Raw genomic sequence first — 15,570 nt, forward strand, 5'->3', positions numbered from 1 at the left:
AAAACATACATTTTTATAACTAAGTTTTCAAAAAACTGAACCAAGTAAATTTTTTTTTACAATTTCTGTTTTCAGAAAACAAAAAATTATTTTGAGAGTTACAAAACAATCAAACCCTAGGTTACTAATCCTTGTATAAAAGTTTGTGCTTATTATTTATGCGGTTCTAAATAGTTAATTAATTTTTTGTTTTTTTTTTTCAGGAACAGTTGATTACTTAAGTGGGCTCATAACTTGGGAATAAAAGTGGATGGGTTGAGCCTGCTAAATCTGCTAAGAAAAATCTAGCCCAAAATTCCAATGATCCAGAACCAAGTCGGCCCAACAGACCACTAAAGTAAAAACCATTCCTCTGATAATACCGCGTCCAACGCCTCCCTCACGAGGTTTCAGCTGGAAGCTCTGCAGCCGTGGTCGCTACCTAGGGTTTCACTAGTAAGTCGCTCTTTCTCTCTATTTATATGTATATGTATATGTATATGTATATATATCTGTGTTCAATTAATTACTGTTCTCTTTATTTTGGTCCAAGAAATCAAAAATTGGGAGTTGAGGTTGAGTTAAACCCTACTCTCACGGGCGTGTTTAGTGTGTTATCTTTTACGCAATCGGTCCAAACCCCAGAAAAAGGTTGAATAGGTAAATTGACGGTATCGTGGTCTTGAACAATGATGTAAATATCAGGTCGGATCAGGCCCCAATAGGGTTGATTGGCCAGAAAAGATCTGTGCAGTGTTTTGCGCTTCATAACGGACGAATTTTGCATTCAGTGATTTGCAGTGGTCATACCCATAGTGTTTTGCAAATGAAAGATAATTTATGCGGAATAAACTTATGTTGCTCTTGGTGATGAAACTTGTAGAAAATTTAGTTCAAAGTTGGAGGAAATTTAATTTCAAAAGGGCCGATTTGGTGCTCCCAAAATTATAGTTCTTGCCTTTAGCTTGCTGATGCTCGTGATGCATTTTTTTTTTTTTTTTTTGGGTGCTTGGTTTGTTAGAAGAAGAAAAAAAAAGCTTCTTTTTTGGATCCATTTGTATATTACAACACTGTAGGTTTTAAATTTTCATTTAGTGCTGGTTTAATTTTTGGAATTTTTGATGGATTGATTGTACTTTAAGCTTTTTTCTTATCTTATTCTGATATCAATATATAGTAATAGTACTTCCAACACTTGCATAGAAATATAATGATAGTAACTGTAGTTATTGCATTTAGCTTGTGATGCCCCCTTTTTTTTTTTTGGGTACTTGGTTTGTTAGAAGAAGAAAAAAAAAGCTTCATTTTTGGATCCGTTTGTATATTACAACACTTGTATAGGTTTTTTAATTTTCATTTAGTGCTGGTTTAATTTTGGAATTTTTGATGGATTGATTGTACTTTAAGCTTTTTTCCTACCTTATTCTGTTTTGACAGTTCGAAATTCTAGTCTGAAAAAAAAAAAAAAAAAAAAAAAAAAAGACTTCATTTTTTGATCCGTTTGTATCTTCCAACACTTGCATAGGTTTTTTAATTTTCTATTTAGTGCTGGTTTAATTTTCTGAATTTTCGATGGATTGATAGTAGTACTTTAAGCTTGTTTCTAATCTTATTCTGTTTTGAGAGTACAAGTGTGGAAAATTTCTTTCTATCATTGGTTCGAAGCTTGTTAAGAAGAATTGCTGTTTTAGCTCATGTGCACGTGAACACAGGACTCTTAGTGATGGACTTGTTATCCTTCACAACTTAATACATTCCCTTTGATGAGCATATACTTCTGTTTCTCAGTTTGTATGGCATATTGATACGTTTTATGTTTTGCAGGATATAGGGGCTTGACACAAAGGCACAATGAGGTTGGAGAAATGCTGGTTCTGTTCCTCTACAGTATATCCTGGACATGGCATTCAATTTGTTCGCAATGATGCAAAGGTAATTCTATTTGACATATTTTCCTAGTGTCTTACTCATCTATATGTTACACTAAACTTTTCTGATCCTTAGTCGGATTTAGTGCAATTCAAAATTTTCATCCACCTGAGTTAAGGTTCTTGTTGGTTTAATTAGTTAGAGACTTGATTAAGAATCTAGAAGCTTAACAAACATCCTAGCCTGTATCTCATTGGACCTGATACAATCAAGCATCTCAATTATTAGCCATCCATGTTTGAGGTTTACAGTTTACTTGCGGTGATTTTAGAAAATGTTAATTGTTGTTTCTTAGATTGAGTAAATGATGTCGAACTTGAAGCCATGATCAAAGAAACTAAACGCAATTGTGCATATCACACAAATAAAACTGACAAGGATTTAGGTGTTTAGGTTTTCAATTGACTGACCTGATCTTTATGGAACTATATGGCTGGCCCAATGCACATGGTTTAAGGCAAGGATGTTGATGATCTCTATCAATCTGTACATTGCTTGGTTTCTGATTTGATTGTACAATTTGTATTAGTCCTTGGGTTTTATGTTCTGCTTAAGATCTCGCTTAAGACCTCGATGTTTGTTCTATATGCAGATTTTCCGATTTTGTAGATCTAAATGCCACAAGAACTTTAAGATGAAGAGGAACCCCCGCAAAGTTAAGTGGACTAAGGCTTACAGGCGGTTGCATGGAAAGGACATGACACAGGTAAAGAAACTAGCTCTAATTCTGTATAATGATCTTTCCCCATGTTTCCCCAACTGTCAACGGCTCATGTGAACTGTGGTCATAATCTATTGCACTTTCTGTTTCCAAGGACTCAACCTTTGAGTTTGAGAGGAAGAGAAATCGACCAGAGAGGTATGACAGGAATCTTGCAGAGAACACACTAAAGGCCATTAAGAAGATTGATAAAGTCAGAGTGGATAGGGAGGCCAGACACCATGCAAAGAGGTTCTTTCTTCTTCTTCTTTGTTGGTAGCTGGATTAATGAGCAATATAAGCTGTTTTCCTTTTCTAACTCCACTGAACATTTGCTGAAAATTTTGTGCAGGATGAAGGGAAAGAAAGGCAAGGAGCGGAAGGAGGCAGCAAAGGAGTTGGAGCAGAGCATCCACATGGTCAAGGCGCCCGAGGCCCTCCAACAAGAGCCATCTCTCACTGTACCAAAGGTCAAAGTCAAGGTTTCCCAACAGCAGTCGGAGGAAAATCGCATGGAGGAGTGATATTGTTGTTACTATGGAATGCGTTGTACTCGGTTCTTTTTTTCCGCTTATTTTTGTGCCTGTAATTCTAACAAGCAAGATTGCAATCCTGTTGTCTGTGGAGGCAAAAGAATTTTGTTCCGGTTTTGTCTAAATTTAGGTTTTGGTGAACCAAATAGCTATTGTTAGATTCCTGGCCTTGTTTTAGTATCTTAGGTAACCATGCTTTTGTGCATTACTGTGACATTTGGACCTCTTTGTTGTGAAGTGTTTTTTAAATTGATTGATCATAAATCTTTGTTCTAGAGAAAATTATAAGAGTATTCTATCCATTTAAGCTCTTCGTGTGCATTTATCCTGAATTTGTGGGGCTAGCAACCATCTAAACAGAAGCAAGTGATCTGAGACAAGTTCGAAAAGTTACAGGTGTAATAATTAATTAATTATGGAAGGAAAAACGAATGAAATATATATGTTTATCTGCACACCCGATATTGGACGGCTGATATTGCATACGATCCAGAGTATAACATTCGTGCGATACTGTACATCCAGAGTATAACATTCGTATAGCAGAGTGCCAGTATACAACATACAGAGTACATAGGATCCAAACTCACGAAATGCTTTGTCCCTCACAGCACGTGCGAGTCTAGTCGATAAGTGATCTGCTAACAATTACCACGTGTCATTCTATCTTTTTTTTCTCTCCTCACAAATCGATAGTACTATTCGAAATTAGAAGCAACAGTAACCATAAACCAACTCCGACCGTTTTAGCGCGAAACGCACAGACATCACAAAAAACACAGTGGGTGAAAAACACACACCCCTCCAAATGTTTTCAGTCACAGCAACTCTAGTCGGCCACGACCATATTTTTCTTCTCAAAAACCCTAGATTTTTCCCCAATTGTGTCCGACCAAATCGTCCGACTGATCGATTCACTGTTCGATCATCTTCGACCTTGCAAGAGATCGATAAACCTCTGGACGAGTCGTCGGAGGAGAGAGAGTCGAGTTCAAAGCCTTACGCTTCGGCCCCTTTTCCTTCGATAAAGTCGGCGAAGAGGGTGGTGTTGGTGAGGCACGGGCAGAGCACGTGGAACCAGGAAGGTAGGATTCAAGGGAGCTCCGATTTCTCGGTTCTCACCCAGAAAGGCGAGTCTCAGGCCGAAACTTCCCGCCAAATGCTCATAGATGACTCCTTCGATGTTTGCTTCTCAAGGTTCGATTGATTGATCTATGTTAAGGTTTCAGCTTCAGTTAATTTCAAATATTTATAATTGCTTTTGCTGCTTTTGAAATCGAAGAATGTACTCGTATTTACTCAAAAAAAGTGGGGAAATGCTTTAAATTTTCTAACCAGAGAACAATATATATATATAGAAGAACTAGAGAACAAATTTAGTTTTCTTATTATATTTTTTCCAGCTTCAAGAAGTAGTTTACTTCTAAATATTGCAAATTCTTGAATTAGGAATAACAAATTTTACTTTATTTTTTTACTAGTATTTTTTATTTTTTATGTTCCTAATTTCATTTGGGAAAGAAGTGTTGAATTTATTTTTTTATTTTTATGTTTTTTTGTACAATACAAAATCAGTTGCATGAGGCTTCACTGGGCAAGGTTATTCAATTGGCCAGTACAAAGTTGAAAGTAAATAGTTTTAAGATATAGATAGGAAAGTTTATTTGTTGCGGTGATATAGTATATTTGGTGTATGTGGCTCTTAACAAATACTAGTTGAATTCTGTACTATGTTAGTGGGGCAAATAGTTGAATTCTGTACTATGTTATTAGTTTTTGTGTGTGTGTGTGTTTTGGTATTATATGAAATTTATCTGTTTCTAGGATAAATTCATTTGCTTTTGTTAGTTACTTAATTTTTGTTTTAACATGATGTAATAAGGGTGTTTTTTTTTTTTCTCCCTCAGTTTGCTTTAATTATTATTGCATAGTCTTTGTGTTAATAATATTTTCATAACGAAAAAAAAAAAAAAAAAAAAAAAAAAAGGAAGAAGAAGAAGTCACTTTAAATTGATGTTACACCGGTCACAAAATATAGATTATGTACTATAAAGGGCTTGTTTGGACTTTCCGTGGACTTTGAATGGCTACACAGAATTCCCATAGCATCTGAAGTACCCAAAAGATGACATCTCAAGGGCACAGATCTGTCTCCCGGGATGGTCGATTTCTGAAAATGGGAGCCTAGTAGTTAGTAACAATTTGTGGTGATGGTTCTTAATATGTTGTGTCACTATTCTCAGAAATGAATCTGCATATTCTGAGACTCTGCAAAACAAAATAAACCAATCCATTTTTTATGCGACACCCAAATGCACTATTATCATATATTGTAATTTTGATCATGAAGCTTTATATCTCAAGCATTATATATTTAATGGATTCTTTGATGGAGTCAATAAAGAACCAATTGACGATGGTTGGTTGTATGTTTCAGTCCATTGATTAGATCAAAGAGAACGGCCGAAATAATATGGGGTTCTCGTGAGGAGGAGATCATTACTGAATCTGACATGAGGGAAATTGACCTTTATTCATTTCAAGTTAGTTTTAATTCACAGCATTTCTTTTATTATTGATGCTCTTTTGTTAAATTTACTTAATGATGCTTGAATATAGGTATTTATAATATCCCAACCAAAGATATCTTAATGGCTGCGGATTCCATTATTGACTTTAGGGTCTCCTAAAGCATGAAGGAAAAGCAAAGTTTGGTGAGGCTTTTTATCAGTGGCAAACAGATGCGGCAAATTTCAGTATTGATGGTCATTATCCAGTGAGGGAGTTATGGTCACGTGCTAGAAGCTGCTGGACTAAAATCCTAACCCATGAAAGCAGGTCTGTTCTTGTGGTTGCTCATAATGCTGTTAATCAAGCTCTTGTTGCTACAGCCATTGGTACTATTTCCTCCTCCTGTGGTAATTTAAAGTCTTAATTTTTGGATTTTAATTTTGAAAGTAATTTTCTTTTATTTTCGTTTTATTTTTTCTTTCCACCAATCAGGACTGGGCACCGAGTATTTCAGAATTTTACTTCAGAGCAATTGTGGTGTGAGTGTGCTGGATTTCACCCCACGACCTGAGGGTGGGTCTCCATATATATGTCTCAATCGATTAAATCAGGTACCTAACCTGTTCATACTTAAAGGATTCAATCTATCGATCAGAAAAAATTTTGGTTTTTTGTAACTTGCTTGCCATACACATGGTTGAATTGATTGACAAGGTTGTTTGGGCTGGACTCAAGAAGGGCGTGATGATCCAACATTTTTCATTTTCTTTTTGTCTCCTTTTATTTCCATTTTTATGATACATTGACCTGTCATAGATAGAGGAAGACTTTTATTTATTCATTGGATGGATTTCAAATTCAATACATGGAGTGCATGAAAGAAGAGGGAACAGCACTTCAGAGGCAAAAGTATTTGTAATCAACTTTATTTGTTTGATTCAAATAGATAGGTTGAAACATAAGATGGAACTAAATAGCTTGATAGTGTACCAGTCTTTGCATGAAACTTGGGCTGTACTGTGGGTTTTACCATTTTCTAAAGCTGCCTCACAGCCAAACAAACAAGTTAAAATACATTTATTTGCATAAAGTTGATAAGATTAAAAACAATAGATTTCAATCTGGATGACAAGTTCCAGAAAGATTAATGTTGGGAATATTTGTATGACATAGATTCTCATAAGGAGGGGCCATTGCTTGGTGTACTTGTCAAATAAAAAATGGGGGAGGAGGGAGGAATTGCTTGGTGCAGTGACAAATATGTAGGTTTTCAATTGTAAAAACGCAGTTCAAGTCTTAGGGTAGTCAATTTGTGAAAATAATTCCAAAAAGAAGGTCTATAATTTAGTCCCCCTTCCAGCATCCTCGGGGAGTCGGGGACCTTGACCGAATAACTACTTAATCAACTTAATGGTTTGTCTCTGTCGTTCAATATTGAGGTGCCCTTTTCTGGTTTTAGGCTTTTTATTGATCTTTTTTATTTGTTAGGGTGAACTTTAATTTTTCCCGTCTTTTAGTTTGCTTTCAAGTTTATGCCATAAGTTAAATTTTGTTGATGCAGACCCCAAGTTCACCTATTTCTGCTGGAAGTTCTGGAGGTAGAAAAGCCAGTAAGAGGATCATACTTGTCTGTCATGGCTCCTCACAAACCGATTCAGAGGTATGAAACCAATGATTAAGTAACAGTTGGTGGTTTGTTTATTGCATTCACTCCTTTGATTGCTGTAAGCAAGCCAGCAACTTTAATTTTTTGATCTCTGCTGTTGTTGAATTTTTTTTATTCCCGTAGTTGCTGGTGTTGAACGTTCTGGGCCTTCTGGCTAACAATTTGGGTCATATTTTTACGATTCTTGCAATTGATCTTAGAGAGAGAGAGAGTAATCTAACAACTTGTTGAAATTCTACATCTGGTGACACAGACTAGTATACCTTTTTCTGGGGACAGGCCATTGAACATGCTTGGGATTATACAGGTGTTTTTCTTTTTTCCATATTAAACCGTCAAGATTATTGAGGATGTATGATCTGATTCTGTTTCTTGGATGCATGACAGTCCCAGAAAACTGCAGAGTTACTTCTTGATTTGAAGGTAACAACTATAGTGAGCAGCTCTAAAGTGGCCTCACTTGAGACAGCAGAGATGATCTCCAAAGTAAGTCCATTCCCAATGTTCTTCTCCACGAGTAGTGATTCGTATTCTCTTTCAATAGAGCATTTAATTTCCTTTAAAAATTGAGCTGAATTGGCTGACATGCTGATAGGTTCAAGAAGCTGCAGATTGCTTGGGTGCTGATTGTGTGCCACGCTATGTGGAAATGAAGCAAATGGAAGACCTAAATGTTGAGAACACCCTTCAACAATCAAAGAAGGCAACAGATGTAATTACTACGAAACTTATTAATGATTTTTGGTCACCAAGAAGACGGAGGGAAATAGATTTAAATAGAATCTTAAAATAATCAGGAATTGGTTTTACAGAAAGCAAAATAAAACTAAAAAATCAAATGAATTAAAAAAATATTTGAAACTGGAACAATTGTTGTTTGTCTGAAAGGTTGTTCTTTTCCATTATACATAGCAGCTAAACACATTTAGTGTTTGATATTTCCTGGAGGCTTGCCACTAAAGCTACACGTCTTCTCTCTGTGGAGTGTTTGCATCTTATTGTTGTTTCTTTTTTCTTGAACAGGATGCATTTGGTACCGGTACTGGATTGTTGAATGGAATCCATGATGGAAAAATGATGGCATTGTGGGATCAGTCAGGGAAGGCCTGGAAATCTGTGTTGGATGAGCTATCGAAAGTATCTGAGCAACAAGGTGTTGTCGTCGTAGTTGGCCATCCTGCTGTACACATTGCATTGATGGGACACGGCCTAAATCTTACAAAAGAATGGTTAGGATCATGTCATCTTGATTCGGGTAGCATCAGTGTCGTCGACTTCCCTGATGGACCTGCTGGAAGAGCTGTTATCCGATGTATTAATTATACTGCTCATCTGGGGAGGTGGTCAATACCCATTACGAAATCGACACTGGGTGATGAAGAGTTTTAACTGTAATTATGGATCTGAAATTAACTGGCGAGAAGGTATTTCCAGAATGGTTCTGCAAAACACTTTACAGTTTGTACAAAGTTTGAATTTGGCACAAGGCCACTTAGTCTTCAGAAGTTTACAAGAAAGGGTTAAAGCTTCTAAAGAACTTTCATTTACCATTTTAACCCATTGCTAGCTCAGGAATCATGATTTTTCTGTTGGTTTTGACTTAATTAATTGTAACTGTATGCAAAACATACTAGGACTTGGCGTTATATGCAAAATGCTGAGTTTGTTGTACGCTGCTTTGTCCTCATTTCAACAAAGAATTAAGACTAAATGATTAATAACACATGCATCGAAATACTGAAATGTGAAAAATTTTCTTGGAAATTTCAACTCTCGACCTCCAAATTGTGAGATAAGACTCTTTACTATTGTCCAATGACCCTATTCCCTAGAGTAATGAATCACTCACTAATTAATTCAATCCAATATTTTTATTTTATTTTTTTTTTTTTTCCGAGAAAAAAAATTCCAACGTTAAGGGAATCAATTAATAATCTTGATACGACCATTTTATTATGCTTATAAAATTTTGGTTAATTATAAAACGCCATTATATAAGATCGCGTTGAATTATTGTATTATGTAATATATTTTAATACTATGACTAGGCAGGCCTAAATCGATCTCGGACTAGTCGGACCAGCCCGGCCCAAATCGTTTAGCATCCACACTTCAAATTTCCCAAAATGTTTATAAAATCGGTCAATTAGGTTTAAAAGACGGGGTTTTTAGGGTTTAAGAAAGTGAGAGAAGAGAAATGGCAACATCGATTGCCAGAAGATCCACTTTCTTGCGTACAATCTGGAGAACAACAACAACGCAAACATCAGCTAAATTCTCTAATTCACCTCCTTCCATTTTCACGCTTCGTCAGACTCGAATCTCTCCTCATCTTTCTAGGTAGCCCACTCTTCTTTCTCCATTTTTCCTCTGCAATCTCTCTCTCTCTCTCTCTCTATGTGTGTGTTCATATTTATTATGTGTTAAGTGGTTTTGTTTGACCTAATATCATGCAACTTTGTAATTTGAAGGTTTCGTCGAGAATTGAGTTCTCTGCTTCCTATTCACAGTGCCACTGCTTCTGCTTGCCTTGTCTCCAAGCTTCCTACCGCAGTCAACAAGTATACGCAAAGTAACGCTCTCTTCTTTTCTCTCTTTCTATAAATACACACATGCGTGTATTGAAAATGTGTTGCATGTTTGATTTTGGAAAGTTTTTGCTTTTATTAGAGTATTTATCGTTTTATTTTTCTATCAGTGTTCTGGATTTCCTGTTAAATTGTTGAGCTATGAGTAAATCTTGTTTCTTCTTTGTTCAAGATGGATTGTTTTCTTTCCATCATTTTTTAGTTGAAGTTCTCTTTGGTGTATGAATGTGCCTGTGCTATGTCAGTGGTGGCATTCTTATTTTTGCTAGTAGTAACTTCATTTCCACATGAAACCAGAACTTTCAATGTTTGAGTCCTCTATGAGATTTAACTGCGTACATATGTAGTGTTAATTATTTTTTCTTACATTTTTTATAAAAGAAAAAAGGTGGCCTCGAAGGGCAGACACCGGAACTCCATACAAATCAAGCAAAATTGAAGACATCTTTCTTTGACTGTCTTTTTTTTTTCCCCCTTTCTTTTCAGTCTACCAATCTCGAAACCTTGACCTAGGGCTTGGAGTGAAGACCCAGAGCCACTAGGACAAAGGGTAGACCAGTTTTCTTGACCGTCTTTAGATTCAAGTTAAAGTATAAAACATAATCTAAAAGCTGAACAAGACCTAAAAATGCGGTACCAAACCCTATAACAAAGCCCAAACTAAACTAGACCATAATGCCCCATCTTCTTAATTAAACACAGACGACATAAAGGTTAATAATACTAGCAGCTCCAATCTGTATATGTGTGTGTGTGTGTTTATATATAAAGAGCCAAGAATGTAAGGCCTGTAAGATAATATAATTTAGAAAAAAGTTATACACATAAAAACAACATACCTTATACTGAAACAAAAAATATAAAATTCCAAATTTCCAATTTGCGAGATTTGCAATTTTTTTTTTTTTTTTCTTTCTAAAATTGATGCTGTATAAAGTAGTGACAATCACCACCAGGGGCTGCATCCTAGTGGTTCTTCTTCACCTTCCAAAGGTACAAGGTCGAGGGTTCAAGTCTCCATAGTCGCAAAGAGCGTGTGTGAGTTTCCAATAGGTGAAAAAAAAATAGTGATGGTATCTGCTGCACGTACTGAATTTAGCTTCACATTTTCAAATTAATTTAAGAATTTGTTACCGGCAACTGAGAAATTGCAACTCAATATTATATTTGATTTTCAATTGATGACAGGTAGATTTGCCAACTATGTGAGCCCCATCTAGGGGGGAGCAGTTTCAAGATATTTCTGTTTCACAGGAGCTATGTCACTGCTGAAGAGACCAAAGAGCTCTGCGTTATCCTTTTTTTGGAATTTATTATCTTTTTCTAAATTTGAAATTCAGCTCTTTCATGGTCAATTGGTGAGCATTTTTGTTGTTCTGTCTATATAACTTAATAGCAAACCGTCTACTTTTTTTATTTCCTCCCACTTTGCTGAGTCGTTAATCAAGATGCATAAGCTGTTTTTTCAGTTTGTTCTCAAGTAATACATTCAGTCGATGAATTTTGGAAAAAGTGGCAATAATATGAGGCTGAAACATTTTCAGAAAAACAATGTCGTGATGTTGTTAATGTGCAATAGTAATGCTATTCTGAAATTAAAAGTGCTCTTGCTGCATCAACCCAGCGGTTTTAGTACAAATTAGTTGTTAACAGCAGTGTTTTTAATGCAAGAAATGAGATGAAATGCATTGCATTCTTACCATTTGATCACCACAGAAAGGGGTCCTTTGGCATTAAGGAATTTAGGATGCAGTTTCACAAAAGATGTACCGTGATTAATTTGGGTTGGGCTTACATTATCTGGCAAGTTGAACGGGATACGAATTTACCAACTTGAGTCAATCATGATCCTTACAAAATTTCCATTAGATTTTATTTCTTCATCTTTCTGTTAGAATTATTGTATTGAGAGGTTCTTTGAGATTTTGAGGTAAAATAATCATCGGACTTCTGTCAGTTTGAAGCCAATATGATATTCAATTCGTGCTCATTTGAAGTTGATCTCGGGTTCGGACATTCTGGTTAAAGGTTGGACTGGGTTCAAATCTGTTTGAAGATGAGATTGGGCTCGGACATTCCGGTTGAGGTTGGGCTGGGTTCAAATCTGTTTGAAGTTGAGATCGGGCTCGGACATTCTGGTTGAAGGTTGGACTGGGTTGGGCTTGGGTTGAAAGGGAATAGCCTGGGTTAAATCTAAACCCCATCCAAGAACTTGGGTTAAGTCTGAATCCACCAGAGACACCCAATTTGTGATGTATACACTATACAGCTGCCTTGAACAGACTTAGGTTAATCTTTTGTGTAGGAAAAAAAGAGAAATGAAAAAGAAAAAAGGGAAAAAAAAGTAAAGAAAAGAGAGTTAAGAATGTTCTTTTCTATAACAAATAGTTTAGCAACGGATGTGTTCAGAATTTTCCTTTTCGATAATGCAGTCGAATTATATAAAACGTTTATGGCATTAGACTAAAACCAGATTTGCTTGATCTGGCTGTTGGACTTATCTCACAGATTGGGCTGTTATGAACTAATCGCTAAATTTCTTATTTTTGTTGTTTTTGACATAAAATAGCTTTCAGAAAATACGCTTTCCAGCAATTATTTTTAAGATATAAACATAGAACTTATATTTGTATTACATATAAACACACACACACACACGCACGCACACACACATATATATATATGTGTTGATGCAATCTTACTTGTGTTTTGACTTACAAGTGTGAAGAGTAGTCACTTTAAACAATATGACTAACTTGGCTTGGGTATAGTTGAGGAGTTGTTCATTCATTGAAATACTTTATTTTCCATTGATTGCCTGGCATGCAGGGAAGGGTCTTTAATTCTGGTGTGGTTACAGGTAGGAAACCTAACTTTGCTGCTGTCCAACCATCCTTCATATGTTCAACCAAAAATGGGATGGCACCTGGCCTAGGTTATGGACCATGCCATGCCGTGTGCCCTCTGATTCAGTCACTCACACGCGCACTCGTTGACCAAACATCCATTCTCCCCAGAAAATACCACATTGAAAAGTTGTTGTCATGCCTCTCTTCTGCATGCATTTACATAAGAATCTATCAGCATATTTATTTCTTTCTGCATGATCTTTACATATAGATAAAATCTTTCTCATGGATCTTATGCTTCTGTTGCTGTTGCTAACCATATACTATTTATTAGTTTAGTGTAATTAGTTTTTATGTATTTCGATTTTCGACTAGGAAAAAAAAAAGAAGAAAAAGTTGTAAGGTATTCTAGTCAAATGAAACATTCTAGCAAAATCATATGGAATCTTGAAAAGGTATAATTGAAGCAGGTTTAGTGAAAACTGGCTATAACTTTTACTATTTTGACCAGTTTAGAACTTTGGGTTTAGGATGGATCAAATTGATACTGTATTTTGTGTATTATTACGTGGTTAAAGTCCTTTTAGATGCTCCATAGAAGTTGAATTAGTTTTTTATGTAATTGATGTCAATATGTAGACTGATATAAGTTTGTCTTTGTTCACAAGACACGACGCAGGAGATTAGGCAGAAGATGCAGCCTTGTGCTTAATGAGACACGTGTTTTTATAATCTCAAATTTGTGATTTTGAGTCTTGAATTCACTTGTACCTTGTTTAATAAGACATGATTTATAATTCATCTTAGTTGGTCTTGCACACGTACCCAAAGAATAAGTAAAAAAACATATATGCTTGGATTGGACCAACACTTTATGTTAAGTGTAAAAGGGTGAATTATAGGCAGCTTGAGGGCTTAAAGCTGCTCTAACATTGTTTTTATTTTGGTAAGTAGTAATATATATATATGAGCAGAGTCACTAACACTTGTTCCTTATATGAGACTTCACAACACTTCAGTTGAAAAGTAATTTGTGGCCTTCTTACCAAGATTTGACAATGTTTCAGTTGGAAAGTATAGGATGGCAAAACAACCCACTCCACCCGGTTTGAAACGGTTTTTGGGGCCAGTTATAGGGTTTTGGGCTGGGGGGCTGGTTTTAGGAGTGAAAACTCGTGCAGGGGGCAGAAATGGGGGAAGGTTGCCTCGTCCTATCCCGCTCCGTTTATATTGAGAATTTACTATTTTACCCTTGATATATATGCCCTAAAAACTCTAAGGCTGTGTTCGGCATTGAATTGGAGACTTGGAGTTGGAATTGGAGAAAATTTTGGTTCTATTTTCTGAGTTTATTTGATTTATATTTTTAAATATGACTATTAAAATTTGAGTATAAAAATTAGGGAAAAAAATTGAGTGGGAGTTTAAAGGCCAGGAGAATCTAAACAAGGGCGGGAACAGAGTGGGAGGGGGAGTTTGCTACACAGTTTTGGACGGGGAAGGGGCATCTGCCCCGTTGCCATCCCTAGGAAAGTTGAGTAAAATGTTATTTGAGCTAAACTCTTGGCCGTTTATTAATTTTAGGATGACATTACGATAATCTAAAAACTAAACTTTATCAACAGATGTATAACTACCAACAAAAAAACTGTGATCAAATCAATCATGTACATTCAATTCTGTAGTGTATATGCATATTCTGCACATGTAAGCTGCACATTTTGAAATCAGTGGACTATGGGCTTGAAGATTAGCACACTAATCTTGAGATTTCATAGAAAAATAAATCTAAGGTGCAAAGAAATTAAGTAGCAGAGACCTTAAAGTGCCATTTTCTAGATTTATAATCGTTATTTCTGTTAACAAACATTAAATCAGATTTCAACAACTTCCCAGAAGCGACAAGTCTACAAATTCTCAGTTGCTGTATAGTAATTTAAAATATCTTTGACTTGCAAGTTTCATTTATTGTTATGTAGGGATTGCATTATTATAATTATCTTCTTCTTTTTTTAATATGGTTTAGGTAGAAAGACTCAGATTTCACATGCTATTATATAGTAGATGATATGTCTCATCATTTTGCATTTATGTCCTGGGATCACAGGAAGCCAGAAAAATGCCCCATAAGGTGGAAGTAGTTAATGTTTCTTTTTCATGTTTCTGGAGTAGTTTGAAGCTACGTAAGTTGGTGAATATTGACAACTTTTATTGAAATTATTTAGAGATTAGAACATTGTGCATCATATGTAGTTCATATGATTCGCTTAAAAATATTTGATGCTTCATTAAACTTTATATATTTGTTGAGAATCTAACTTATATCAATTGTGATTAGTTAGACATCTAAAATAAGTCATGAACGTTTATTTATTCTCCCATTTTCAATCTTTTATTCTCTTTCTCCTGTTAATTTTAAATGCTGTATTGCTGTTTGAATCTATTTTATAAATCAATTGGGTGTGACGGTCACCGAGTCTTTCGTTTCGTGTCACTCCAACTTTCTACATGCATGACATAATATTTTTTTTGCTTACAAGATTGTTTCATACTCTAAATTAATGATAAAGTGCTTGTCCATGAACTAAATTACTGGTCATCTTCTTGAATTTCCTCTAATACTTCTCTTTGAAGTTTAAATTAAACAGGTGGGCCATGTTCGGAACTCTACAAGGCATGTGAAAAGAGTATATAAGCTATTACTATATATGGGTTTTGTATGTGTAGTTGCAGCTTTGATGTGGAAATTTTCTTTGCCTAGAAAAGATATTCATGATCTGTTTGGTTGGTGAGAATTTGTTGATGTAATGTAAGG

At 35.6% G+C, this 15,570-nt stretch overlaps 2 protein-coding genes across 2 annotated transcripts; both read left to right on the forward strand.

Annotated features, from left to right (window-relative positions):
• The first annotated feature begins 343 nt into the window (after positions 1 to 343).
• Positions 344 to 3,423, forward strand: LOC132270077 (probable ribosome biogenesis protein RLP24). Its single transcript, XM_059771284.1, has 5 exons — positions 344 to 435; positions 1,804 to 1,911; positions 2,501 to 2,614; positions 2,724 to 2,860; positions 2,961 to 3,423. Exons 2-5 carry the CDS (start codon positions 1,831 to 1,833, stop codon positions 3,130 to 3,132), a joined length of 504 nt encoding a protein of 167 aa, XP_059627267.1. The 5' UTR covers positions 344 to 435; positions 1,804 to 1,830; the 3' UTR covers positions 3,133 to 3,423.
• Positions 3,424 to 3,847: 424 nt separating this feature from the next.
• On the forward strand, positions 3,848 to 8,989 carry LOC132270079 (probable 2-carboxy-D-arabinitol-1-phosphatase). The gene is made up of 9 exons (XM_059771286.1): positions 3,848 to 4,338; positions 5,579 to 5,684; positions 5,822 to 6,038; positions 6,145 to 6,263; positions 7,214 to 7,312; positions 7,572 to 7,625; positions 7,706 to 7,804; positions 7,914 to 8,030; positions 8,342 to 8,989. Exons 1-9 carry the CDS (start codon positions 3,950 to 3,952, stop codon positions 8,705 to 8,707), a joined length of 1,566 nt encoding a protein of 521 aa, XP_059627269.1. The 5' UTR covers positions 3,848 to 3,949; the 3' UTR covers positions 8,708 to 8,989.
• The last annotated feature ends 6,581 nt before the right edge of the window (positions 8,990 to 15,570 follow it).

Source organism: Cornus florida, unplaced genomic scaffold, assembly GCF_030987335.1.
Source record: "Cornus florida cultivar Cherokee Brave unplaced genomic scaffold, ASM3098733v1 CherokeeBrave_3.0.0_Hap2_Chr08, whole genome shotgun sequence".
In the NCBI taxonomy this organism is placed as follows: Eukaryota; Viridiplantae; Streptophyta; class Magnoliopsida; order Cornales; family Cornaceae; genus Cornus; species Cornus florida.

What these genes read in the sequence shown, in the direction of transcription:
- LOC132270079 (XM_059771286.1), top strand. Translation starts at nt 3,950, where the DNA reads ATGTTTTCAGTCACAGCAACTCTAGTCGGCCACGACCATATTTTTCTT. An exon ending in TTGACCTTTATTCATTTCAA is followed by an intron (nt 5,685 to 5,821) that starts GTTAGTTTTAAT and finishes TATTGACTTTAG; the next exon opens with GGTCTCCTAAAGCATGAAGG. An exon ending in CAGCAGAGATGATCTCCAAA is followed by an intron (nt 7,805 to 7,913) that starts GTAAGTCCATTC and finishes ACATGCTGATAG; the next exon opens with GTTCAAGAAGCTGCAGATTG.
- LOC132270077 (XM_059771284.1), top strand. Translation starts at nt 1,831, where the DNA reads ATGAGGTTGGAGAAATGCTGGTTCTGTTCCTCTACAGTATATCCTGGA. An exon ending in TTGTTCGCAATGATGCAAAG is followed by an intron (nt 1,912 to 2,500) that starts GTAATTCTATTT and finishes TTCTATATGCAG; the next exon opens with ATTTTCCGATTTTGTAGATC. An exon ending in ATGGAAAGGACATGACACAG is followed by an intron (nt 2,615 to 2,723) that starts GTAAAGAAACTA and finishes TCTGTTTCCAAG; the next exon opens with GACTCAACCTTTGAGTTTGA.